Below are 12,258 nucleotides of genomic sequence, written 5' to 3'. Positions count from 1 at the left end.
GATTGTTAAACACACGCCGTTCACTTTTTTCTTAGTGCAAACTGGACAGTAACTTACTGTTCTCAGCCCTCTGTAAGACCCAGGTTCCACCTTATTTCCATAATGCTTCTGACACCCAGTTATGGCTAAAATTATTTTAGCTATTTTACAACATTAGCCTATGTAATTTTCCCCTCTACCTACCTGAAGCCCTCCCCCCACCCAAAAAAATGTAAGACAAACGATCATTCATGCATGTTTCTGTCACACAGGGAGTGATGGACATTGAAGTTGAGAAGCCTAGACTCTAACAGTGATTATTAAAAACCCCAAAGTCAATCATTTCAGTGCAAAGTGGACTACACAGTTTACATCTCAGCTAGAGTTCTTTACAGATATTTTAAACACATCTAATTCTGCACATCAGATTAGGTTGCCTGATACTTTGTGCTAACTAGCTATAGTTGGAATAAGGGAGTTAGGATTCTTAGGGGTTTTCTTTTAATAAAAAACTAAGGTCTATTCATAACCAGGTGGTGTCTGGGGATCAAACTGTACAGAGCCCAGCACAAGGGAGTCTTGGTTCTCAGCCAGGATCCCCAAGTGCTATAGCAAGAGACAAGGGTTATTATCTGATTCACATCCATAACTGATGGGTTCACTTGAACAGGAGTCACAAATGAGCTCTGATTTTTCACCAGGCCAGTGCTTTACTTGCTGGACTACACTACAGACTTGGCAGTGAATTTGGAAGCAAGCAGAACATTGATACTTACAATTTCCATAACCACAAAGAAAAAGCGTGCACTGAGAGCAAAATCCTGCAATTCTTAGACAAGACTTGACTCAGACGAGTGGCAGCCTTATCAGAGGGAAAAATATGTCAGATTAAAACCCAAGAATTGATCAGAGCCAAGAACATCACTCTGCCACAGTGGCTATAATAAGCTATGAAATACAGTACAAGGAAAAACAAAAAGTCACCTGAACAAATAACCCAGAGAGACTTCATAGTTATAATGATTCTACCACTTTTAAGAACTCAACATATTAAATATTTATTAAAAATAAACGGTTTCCAAATCACCTATTTACAGTACAAAGAACAGTATTTAAAACATGTGCAACAGAAAGAAAATGGATACTCATCTGAGAGGACAGCACTCCAGGCATCATCTGAGTGACACAGATACAGGATCACCTCTTTAAAATACCATACAGTGAAACCCAGGAGGATGATATTGGCAACACCGGAAAATAAAGCACATATTGTCCAGATTCAGGTTATATAAGCTCGAGATAAACAACCAGGAGAGAAGGGGAGAAGGAGGAAACAAAGACAAAAGGAAGAGATGTTGCAGTGTTTGCATTTTGGAGATCAAGAAATGCAGACACACATCAAAAAATAGTCCTTGTTGGCAAAACAAGCCATTCACGTATTTCCTGCACATTTTGAAGTCATACTTTATCAAAAACTGGCAGTGGTTTCATCACTATAGAAAATGAGAATCTTCATTCTCTGACTTTATTTTTAAACCCTGCCTGGTTTTATTTGGGCAAGATGCGACATAATAGGAAGGTGTGATGTCACTTTTTAAAAATATAACAGCTGCCAAGTTTTAAGGAAAAACGTGCTCTTCTCCCCCATGTAAGTTGAAAAGCAATGATCATTTAGGAGTTACCTAAATTATAGCAGCATGAAATCTAATGGATCTGCAGCATCTGTGAAGCCAAAAAAATCAAGAACTGGCACCTGATCACTGAACCATGGTTCCAAATACTTGGACATGTGATTTTGGTAAGAGGTCAGTGTGGAGTCAGAACATTAGTTAGGATAGCCCTTTCCTCTCCCCCTTTCCTTCCCTTCCCAAACAGACTCATCCAGTCTATCTATAAACCACGTGGGACAGCTGGGATGATTTATAGTTTAACTGGTTGTTAGGCAGGAACCTGTGGAGGTCGCTCTTCCTGCAGCAGGGGTCATAGTAGTAAGCGTTGAGGCAAGTGTCACACGAGACCTTGGAGCAGAACGTGCACGTGTTGGCGGCTCCCGAGCGGTTGCAGAAGCCGCAGCGTGAGGTGCCCGAAGGCTTGGACTTGGAACTGAACTGAGCAGCTCTGTCTTGACTCTGAGTCTGTGATGTGTACTGAGATTTCTCCCTCAGAGCAGGAGACAAGCCATCGCTCGGGAGTGGTTTGATTGAGTAGGAGCTCTGTTTCACTGCTGGGTACTCCTGCCTTGAGCTGAACAGATTGTCACACTTCTGGCAAACAGAAGCGCCACAGGGTATGCCACAGTTCTGGCACTTGGAGGAAGCTGTGTCTTTGGCTAGGTGGGTGCGTTTGTGGTAAACAGGGTTGGCATCACTTTTTAACAGCCATACATCAGGCTTAATAGCGTCTTGTCTTTTAAAATTTAACATACTTCTAGAATCAGGGTCAGTATACAAATCTAAGTCCTCTTGAGCAGAAAAATAGGAGCTGTAAGGGACATTTGTTCTTAGCATGCCATTGTGATGAGAGGAAGTTGGCAAGTATTCATCTGAACAGCCGTGTGGGGAGCTGGACATGGTCAGCAGAGAGGGCGACGGACGGATAATTTCATCTTTAATGTCATCTTCCGCATCGACCAAAATCGGCTCTTTCCTGAGACTCAGCGAGCTCATCAAAGGTGGTTTCTTACTCTCCCAATAACTATCATACGTGTCCACTGACTTCGAAGGCTTGCTCACCTTTGGCTTAAAGTAGTCTTTGGAGGCGCGTTCGCTGGCTGATTTCTGGAGCACCATCCGTGCCATGGACGTGTTCAGCGTCTCTTTGCACTCCAGGCGCCGCTTCATGGCCTCGGAGCAGCCTCGGACGTCCTCGCTGCTGTTCTTGCGCTCGTTGATCACATCAATCTCAGAATAACCCTTATCCTTCACTTGCAGGTGAATTTCCAGAAGCTGCTCACATTCCACTTTGGCCAAAAAGAGCTCAAATGAAATCATTTTCACTTGAATGGCATCGACCTGCTCTTTGAGCTTAAACGTTGTTCCCAGCTCTTGGACATAGCCCATGTAGTTCAGAATCTGCCTTACATCATCTTCAGTTAGAGCAGACTTTACATAATAAACAAAAGGTCCAGTGTAGGTCTAAGAGGGATGGGGGGAATAAAAGGAAAACTAGGTTACAAATTCAGTGGTGGACTAGATGTTCAGATAATTCAGTGACAGAGACCATATAATTAAATACAATAATAACGACTCCGAACACATGCAACTGCCTTGGCAAGAGGAGCTCGATTTCTGCATCCCTCCTGCTCAGCAGATGGAAATTCCACATGAGGAAAATTCAAAGTAGGAGAGTTTTCATTCAATTTAAAATCCTGATTAGCATAATGTTCTCCCTGGTGATTTAAATCACTCTGGTCTGCACTAACATTAACTGTTATGCATACCGGACATGTTTGCATTTACAGAGAATCTACCACAAAAGACAAAAAGGCCAGGATTTTGGGAACTACCCCACCCAGGGACAAGCTGGAGATAACAGGAACTCAGAATTACTGCAGGAGTGCCAAACTCCTCTTCAATTCAGCTTTAAATATACTTGAGGTGCACACTTTTTTGTGTACTGTTACTATACAGTTTCAAATGTCAGTTTTATTTAATTTAGCATTAATTCAAAAACTTCCACTAAAAGAGCCCCAAAAACAAAGACATGAGTTTCTGCAAGCTGAAATACTCTCAGCACCTGGCACACCTGAGGGACGTGCTTAGCCCAGTTCAGCCTGTTCTGAGTGCAGGCAGGAGCAATCTGCCCACCACAGGTAAAAGACGAAACACAAAACTCAACTGCAGAGGGCTTCCCATGGGACTTCACCACCCAAGCCCAGCAGTGAGTTCCCACTTTTCCCTCTGGGAACCTGCCATAGGTAGATCCATTTGAAAGCATCTTAAAATCAAAACTTCAGGAACTGAGCACTGACAAGCAGATCAAAGATGTTCTGAAAACAGTTCTTTTGCAGAAGTTGCTTCCATTATCATACAACTTGTGGGAACCTCAGCAAAGCATCCACTTGAACACATGCACTGAGTTTAATACTTGTGTCCAGTAACAGCTGTGGCAAGACAAATCAAACTCTGAGTGAACTTAAATCCAGCTTGACCACACACCATAGTGAAAGCCTCTCCAACAAGTAAAAATAAAACAGTGCAGCAGGGGAGGCTGAACAACAAACTTGAATAAGCTCTTCTACTTTATACACATTCTAACTGCAGATAGTGCTTGTACTTCTGTTCTTGGGATACTCTCACTCTCACCAACTTCACTTATTTTACATAGAAACTTCCCTATGGCTTCTGTTTACCAACTGTATATAGAGAAATATATATATATATATATATATAAAATGCTATAAATGGAAAAAAAAAAAAGAGAAGCCTTTAAAGGAAATGCATGAAATGTGCTCACAGAAAGGAAAATATGTTCTCACTATGGCTACATAAAAAATATCTTACCTTAATGTTTTTGAATTCCTTTTTCCAGGGGTACAGAAAGAGATTAATTCCAAGTGTCTCAAGCATGTTGAATGCATTATGGAGACAATGTAAACTTGAGGATTTCACAGATCTCAGTGAGTTTTCAGCCATCTCGTAAAATTTTATCAACCGGAATCTATAAAAGGGATCAATTTTGGGAAGGCAAAGTAAGGCTGCCGCCGCGACTCGCAAGTACTCATCGTTAATAGGACGCTGCTTGTTGTCAGAGGCATTCAGTTTGCACTCGTGGAACTGTACATACTTCCTAAATAAATCGTCTTTGTATTTCGTATCCATTGAAATCAGTTTTTCCCTCGCGCTGGGGGCAGCTACCTCATCTCTTTCATGGCTATTTGGCAGTAGGTTGGGTATCTGGCATTAGGAATCTCCAGCAACAACTGTCCTGGAATAAAAACTGAAAACAAAGACAAGTCATTGCAGGTACACACATCCCAGACGTCCCCAGCACCTCCCTGCCCCTGGGACTCTGTGACACAGAGCAGCAGCTCCCTCACAGCCTCTCCAGGACTCTGAAAAAGCACAGGAGCCACAGAAATGTCCTGCTTTCCACCCTCATTCCTCACTGGTTTTCCAGGTCCCTGCCCAAGTCAGCACCACGAGCTGACACTGAACAAGACTCTGAGACCTTGGTACAACAGAGCTGGGCAGGCTCCAGCCCACAGTGAGACCTCCCTGGCTTTGGGTCCCAGGGAGAAGTAACTCATGGCAAAGAACTGCAAGAAGGATGAGTTTTTTAGAGTCTCTTCTCTGCACTTTATTTTGCCCTTTCAGTTCACCTAACCTACATAAACATTATTTTAAAGAGTCACTGGGAGATTTTTGTTTTTACCCCTGCACAATGATATAAAGATTTAAAAAAATCACCCAAAAGTTTCATTTTGCTCATCTTGTGAAGGTATCTGCTTTCCCCTCCACGTCCTGTGGCACAGGACTGTCCTGAGGCTGAGCAGATTTGACTTTGCCTTTTGATTTCTAACATTTTCTAGGCTTTTGACAGCCACTGACATTCCTCCTGCTGGTGCCCCCAGTGCAGCCCTGTGCTGGGGCAGCTCTGCAGCCACCTCCAGAGGACCCACTCCTGACTGCTGCAAACCACAGTCCAAATTCCAGCTGAGAGCTGGCAGCTGCAAACACTACTGTGATCTTTACGGCAAAAAAGCTACACCTGCCACCTTCAGCTGCTCTATGAGAGCTGAGTACAACCATTTCTGTGTTACCATCACATATGCTTTTGTTTGCAGGGATAGTTGTTTTTATGGATGTACTGATCTCCATTTTCACTGCACTGAGCTCACACACTGAGCTGAAATAGCTGGTGACAGAGCAGTCTCCCAAATGCTGCTTTAAGAAAACCAAGGTAATTAAAGGGCCAACAGACTCCATCTGGAATGCCTAAGAAACTTGTGATCAAAAAGCAGACCACAGGCTTTGTTTATTACATAAAAAGACAAACCAGCTCCTGACCCGAGGGAATAGGAGGTGGGAGAAATCAGTACACTGTTTCAGATGTAGTCAGTCTCAAACAGCAATTCAGAAAAGACTTTAAGACTTTTCACCCAGTATTAGTTGCAGCTGCTAAAGCACTGATCAACGCTCCTGTTAAAGGAAAATCACTGTTAAGAGCAAGATCAACTGAATGAAAGGAGCCAAAACACAAAATACCAACAACCAAGAGGCCAAGGAAACAAGCAAACAAAAAGATCAACAGCCTGGCAGTTAACATTCCTTGATGAAAGGCTGTGCTCAGCGCCAGACCCGTGTGGGAAAAGTTAAGTAGCAGTTCAGCTTCTGCTCCAAGGCACATGCGCTCCTGTCAAGAGACAGGCTGTGAATCACAGGAAATGTGGAGTGCTAAATTAACATCTGAGCATAAGGCCAGGAGCAGTCCCTTCCCTCTCCACGTTCCTCCGCAAGTTGTGCAGGATGAAGTCTGTGGACAAAGACAGCAGAGTCTGTTCCTTGGCAAGAAGAGCTGCATACGAGAATTGCAGAGATCTTTGTCTGGCACATCAGCAAAACACCCCCAGGACACGGAGTGATCCTGTGCTGACAAGGAGCTGGATTCGGAATCACAGTTCTGCCATCCCCACCAAACAAAGCGCTTGGTTACACATGAGACACGCCAGTGTCAGGAAGCCCCCAGATGAAAAGAGAGCCCTTCATCGAGGCCTTGCAGACTGCGGCTCCCAGAGCCTCTGCCAGCCCTGACTGTGCCCCGTGCTTTGCACCCGAGCCAGGGCTCGCACAGCCCAACAAACCGCGGCAGAGCAGGGCCTGCGAGCCCCGCCAGGGCTGCTCCAGCGCACAGAGCTCCAGGCAGCACATCCCCGTCCCGGCAGCCCACCCAGCAGCAACATCCATGGTTACAGGCTCCGGAGAGCCTCACGATGCGAGCAGGCACAGACAAATATAGGTTTAAGCAGCACCCTGACTGACAGAATGCGTAAAGGAACAAGGCCGCTTTGCTGCTAAGCATTGACTCCAAACCTCAAGATTTCCTAGAGATGCAACAATAATAAGTCCTGATCAGAGTCCAGTGACTGCTGTTGAGACAAGAGAATGTTTCTATCCATCTCCAGGGTCAAAGCCTCACCCGAGGGAACCAACTACTCTGACCATGCTGGACCACTTGGTTGTACAAAAACCTTGACAGCCGTAGGGGAGAAACAGGGGACAAATACACCCGTCTGCTAAGGGACACCCCTCTGCTAAGGGACAGCCCTGTCCTACCGCGCCCAGGGGGCCAGACACGCCAGACTGACCCCAGACGCCCGAAAACGCTCCCGGGCACAGGGGCTGTCACCGGCACAGGAGCAGCGCCTGCAGCCCGCGGACCCACGCGCGGTGCCGCCCGCTCGGGGCCGGTCCGTGCCCGGGGCACTTGTTGCAGGTCCGGGTCGAGGAGCCTCGGGACACCGCCTGGGCCCCCGCGGCGGCACCGGCCCCGGCCCCGGCCCCGGCCCCGGCCCCGGGAGCTCCCGCCGCCCCCGGCCGCCTCGCCGCCCTCGCTGTGCCGCGGCCACGCCGCCCGCCCACCCGCCCGGGCTAAACCCCCGCACCGCGGCCTGTCCCGTCCCTCACCGCTCCGCTCCACCGCCGGGACCGGCCGCCGCTCCACCGGGAGCGCCCGGTGCCCGGGATGCTGCCCCGCGTCCCCGACGCGCTGCCCCGGCAGAGCCGCGGAGGCCCGGCCGGTGCCGCGGACGGAGCGCGCCCGCCCTCACGGCTCGGGCAGGGCCGCGGCGGCGGCAGCGGCGGCCCGGAAGTGAACGGCGGGGGGGGAGCACTTCCGCCGCGTGACGTCATCGGGGCGGGGCGCGACGGGCGGGGCGGTCCCCCAGGGCCTCGCTCCCGGGGCTGCCGGGAAAGAAGCGGCCGTGGGACGCCTGCGGGGCTGTGACACGACCGGCCCGGCGGCCACCGCCGTGCCCGGAGCGGCGCTGGCACCACGCTGGGCTCCGCAGCGGAGCCCGCCGCGCTCGGCCCCGCCCGCCGGCAGCTGCCGGGGATGTCGGCCCCGCCCGCCCGGTAGGCCCCGCCCGCAGCGCTCGGCCGCGCCCACACGCGCACGGCGGGGGCGGGCCCGGGCGGGGCCGCGCGTGCGCAGGGCCGCCCCCTGGCGGCGCGGCGGAAGATGGCGGCGGGCGGGTCGTCGCGGGCCCCGGAGCGGCGGCCGGACCCGCTGTCCCGCCTCACCTGCCCCGTGTGCCTGGAGGTGTTCGAGAGCCCGGTGCGCGTCCCCTGCGGACACGTGTGAGCGCCCGCCGCCGGGCCGGGGCGGGGCGGGGGGGCCGGGCTGGGTCCGCGGGGGCTGCGGGGCCTCGGGAGGAGCCGCGGCTCGGGGCCCCCGCGGCGGCTGAGGGCAGGGGCTGCGCACGCTGCGCTGCGCCCCGGCAGCGGCCACTGCGTGACCTGGAGCGTCCTTGAAAGGGAGAAAACGAAAGAAAAGCGGGGGGGAAGGAAAGCCAGTGTTCCTCCACTTTCGGTTCCCGTTCCTCCTGAGGAACGCGGGCATGAAGTGACAGAACAAGGGGGAATGGCTTCGCTCTGTCAGAGGGCAGGCTTAGGCTGGATGTTGGGATGAAATTGCTCCCTGTGTGGGTGCGGAGGCCCTGGCACAGGCTGCCCCATCCCTGGCAGTGCCCAAGGACAGGACGGGACTTGGAGCAACCTGGGACAGTGGGAGGTGTCCCTGCCCATGGCAGGGCTGGCACTGGATGGGCTTTAAGGCCCCTTCCAGCACAAACCATTCCACGATTCTGTGCAGAAACCGAGGGCACAGAGCACTGTCCAGCAGCAAACAATGCTGAGCATGAGAGCCTCCACTTCCTCCCTTCATGCCCAGGTGCCAGCAGCTCCTCCTTTACCCTTCTTTATCAGGTCTTGAGACTGTTACTCCTTTGGGCAGAGGCCATGCAAGGGCAGTGGGCATTGCTGGTGCCTAGAGGGCTGTCTCACCACCTCCTCCTTTTCTCCCACCACAGCTTCTGCACACCGTGCCTGCAGGAATGTCTGAAGCCCAAGAAGCCAGTCTGCGGGGTGTGCCGCAGCACCCTGTCTCCTGGGAGCAGAGCTCTGGACTTGGAAAAGCAAATTGAAACGACAGAAACCACTTGCAATGGCTGCAATAAAAAAGTATGAAAGTGTTTGGAAATTAAGTGCATGAGATGTGTCCACCTAGGGGAAAATAAACTGCTTCCTCCTCAGCTTTCTGCAAAATCAGGTCAAAATGTTTGTTCTGATATGTGCTAAAGCTGTTTTATATAGGCAGCACCCAGATGCTGACATTCTTTCCACGGTTTTTTATTGTTACCTCTTCAGGAAAAAATTTCAAATGAAAGATTTTGATTTTAAAGTTACAGTGAAATGTTGCTGCTGTGAGCAGGAGTGTATGGTAACATACCACAGACAGCAGGGTTACAGGTTAACTAACCTGTAATGGCAAAAATTTTCCACTTGGTCAGCTGAAGTATTTGGATTTTCTGCTTTAACACTTCTATTGAAAGCTGCTCTGGTTTACACATTTGCTGCTTCTGCTTAGAAGTGTAGCAGGAAGTGCAGGTGGTTTGGGCTCACCTTGCTGTGCTCCTGTTGCCTGCACAGATGTACCTCTCCAAAATGCGCAGCCACGCAGCCTCCTGCTCCAAGTACCAGAATTACATCATGGAAGGTGTGAAAGCTGTCACTAAAGAGCCCCCCCACAACACCAGGTAACACCTCTGCTCTGAAATCCTGGGCTTTTCTGTCACGAGAAAGAATTTTGAAGTAAAAGCAGACTTTACCTCTTTGCTCAGTTTGGGTGCTAATTTTTACATACGTAAAAACAGCCTTCATCCTGCAGCTGACTGTGCCCAGGTAAACTCTGCTGCTTCTGCTTGGTCCATGCACAGGACATCTCTAAGATCAGGGCATTCTGTAGATGTAGCTGGTTTTTTAAATACCTGTGTCTCCTGATTGCATTCACCTACAATGGAGGGAAGTGGGAGTTGGTGGCAGTGCTCTCATGTGTGGCTAGTGGGTGGTACCCTGGTGTTTGAGAAAAAGGTGATAAATGGCACTTAGAACATTTATAGAAGAGCTGTAATTCAGTCTAAATATGGACAATATTGAGTTCCCTAAGATACTGTTAGGACTTTATAAACTGATTGTTAAAATTAGCTTGCCTTAATTGCATACGTAAGATTATTGCTTTGAATAATCTGTATTTTTAAATAACCTCTTTTTCTCCCCCAACCAGGAACTTCCCAAATCGCTTCACCTTCCCTTGCCCATACTGCAGTGAGAAGAACTTTGATCAAGAAGGACTGGTTGAACACTGCAAAGCTTTGCACAGCATGGATGCAAAACAAGTGGTAATAAAAAGTCTTGGTGCAAGAACTGCAATGAAGTTTGGTCTTAAAGCCCTTTGAAACAATGAGTTAGAGACTTGCTCTTGAATTCAGTAGATGTAATTGCTGTTCAGTCAGTGTGGCTGTGCTGGTCATGCCTCTAAGCCTGGTGTGGTTCTGCTGTCACCTCTCAGTGGGTCTCTGGTCTCTACTCCCACTGCCGCTGGGCCACATCCTCCTTTCATCCTTGAAAAATGGCACACATTCAAAGTTAATTAGGCACAGCAAATTAGTAAAATATAATTAAAAAAATATGTCAGACATTTAATTTTCTCCTTGTTTTTCCCATTGTTTACAGCAAGGAGATACTATAAACTGTTGGAGGAAATGCTTGCAAAAAGCAGTGTATCATTCTAGTAATCTGTCTGTGATACTTCCTCTCATGTAAGAGGAATGGCAAAACATGGAACTGAATTTGAAACTTTCATTTTTCTGGAAAGTTTTTTGGAATTCCAGATTATTCAGGGGGAAAAAAAAAAGTTCCTTTTTTCTCTTGGAGAGAAGTGAACATTGCAGAGAAGACCAAGGAAACTTTCCTGCTACTGAGAAATAAAGGCTGAAGTCTTATAAAGCAAGGGACTTCAGTGAGTTCTGATTTTCAGAACGTGGGAGAAGAGTAAACCATTCCATTTCAAGGATCTAAGACATTAATTGAAATTATTCAGGGTTATCTGAGGCTTTTCTATTAAATGTCCCAGCAAGTTATTGGCCATCACTTTGCATACAGAGCAGTGACAGCACAAACCTTGAGCTTCACTCCCCCAGGCTGGCCCTGCCCTGCCCTTCCTGCTGTCAGTGTTAAAGCACTGAACCACTGGGGCCTAACTGGTTTTTTTTCCTTGAAGGTTTGCCCAATTTGTGCCTCAATGCCATGGGGAGACCCAAATTACAGGAGTGCTAACTTCATGGAGCACCTGCAGAGACGACACCGCTTTTCCTACGACACGTTTGTGGTAGGTGTTTGCTCGCCCTTGGAAGGCAGCCTGGGGGCTCATAAAGGCAGCGCCGCTCCCTGGGCGCTGCTGTGCAATCCCAGCGTGCAGGTGTGTCCTGGCACAAACGGGAGGGCACAGGGAAGTGCAGCTCTGGCTGCTGCCACTTGTTGTACTGCCCAGTGTGGCTGTTGCAGTGAAAGCCTTTCTGTGCCCTTTGTTCCCAGGATTATGATGCTGATGAAGATGATATCATGGCACAGGTTTTGATGCGTTCCTTGCGGGATAAATGATTCAGCCAGAAGATTTACTGTAAACCCAAGCTTCCACGAGGGGGAAATGCCCAGCATCCTTGCACTTCTCCCTGCACATCCCAAGATTAACTCAGGCATCCAGAAGTACAGAAGACTTTAATGCTATCTCAGTTTTCAATCCTGGTTTGATATTTCTGTACCACTCAGTCTTTTGGTGTCATGGTCTCTGACATTCAGCCCTGTCAGCCCCATTTTTCTACTTGCTTAGACTCAGTTTCATTGTAGATCAACACGTGGGAACCAAGGCTTTTTCCTTTACCTATGCCTGTTGGTTTCTTTGGCAGTTGTATTTATTTGACTGTCTAAAATCAAAAACATTCCAGATGGAATGGCGTGAACTAATTAATAAATATCTTCCCAATCTCATTTACACATCTCAAGTGGTTGTATGTGAAGTGTATTGGTGACTCTGTTCCCCTCTAGTGAGATTTCAGGTGCTAACTGTAACCACCTCTCATGCAAGTGACCTCTGATACCTGTGATTCCATAATGTTTCCCAGTGTTTCAATCCTTACAGGCTATATCCTCCCAACTATATGGAAAACGCATCTTCAGTATGAGTGTTCCAACTGCAAACTTTCTTAGGAAATCTTTGCACTGT

General features: G+C 48.6%; 2 protein-coding genes across 3 annotated transcripts; one reads left to right on the top strand and one right to left on the bottom strand.

Annotated features, from left to right (window-relative positions):
• Positions 1-1,011: 1,011 nt before the first annotated feature.
• On the bottom strand, positions 1,012-7,772 carry SPATA2 (spermatogenesis associated 2). Of its 2 annotated transcripts, XM_069033819.1 has the most exons (4): positions 7,605-7,772; positions 4,765-4,917; positions 4,482-4,638; positions 1,012-3,113 (listed from the first exon to the last, which is right to left on the bottom strand). In XM_069033819.1, the coding sequence occupies exons 2-4, from the start codon at positions 4,797-4,799 to the stop codon at positions 1,866-1,868; spliced, it is 1,440 nt and encodes a 479-aa protein (XP_068889920.1). In that variant the 5' UTR covers positions 4,800-4,917; positions 7,605-7,772; the 3' UTR covers positions 1,012-1,865. The 2 variants fall into 2 exon arrangements, with proteins under 2 accessions (XP_068889920.1, XP_068889919.1); XM_069033818.1 differs by having other exon boundaries at positions 4,482-4,917.
• Positions 7,773-8,116: 344 nt separating this feature from the next.
• Positions 8,117-12,023, top strand: RNF114 (ring finger protein 114). Its single transcript, XM_069033817.1, has 6 exons — positions 8,117-8,276; positions 9,008-9,158; positions 9,627-9,733; positions 10,261-10,375; positions 11,257-11,364; positions 11,571-12,023. The coding sequence occupies exons 1-6, from the start codon at positions 8,158-8,160 to the stop codon at positions 11,634-11,636; spliced, it is 666 nt and encodes a 221-aa protein (XP_068889918.1). The 5' UTR covers positions 8,117-8,157; the 3' UTR covers positions 11,637-12,023.
• Positions 12,024-12,258: the final 235 nt, after the last annotated feature.

Source organism: Aphelocoma coerulescens, chromosome 20, assembly GCF_041296385.1.
Source record: "Aphelocoma coerulescens isolate FSJ_1873_10779 chromosome 20, UR_Acoe_1.0, whole genome shotgun sequence".
Taxonomy (NCBI): Eukaryota; Metazoa; Chordata; class Aves; order Passeriformes; family Corvidae; genus Aphelocoma; species Aphelocoma coerulescens.
Note: the sequence above shows the minus strand (reverse complement) of the source record. Positions and strands in the feature narration are given on the sequence as shown.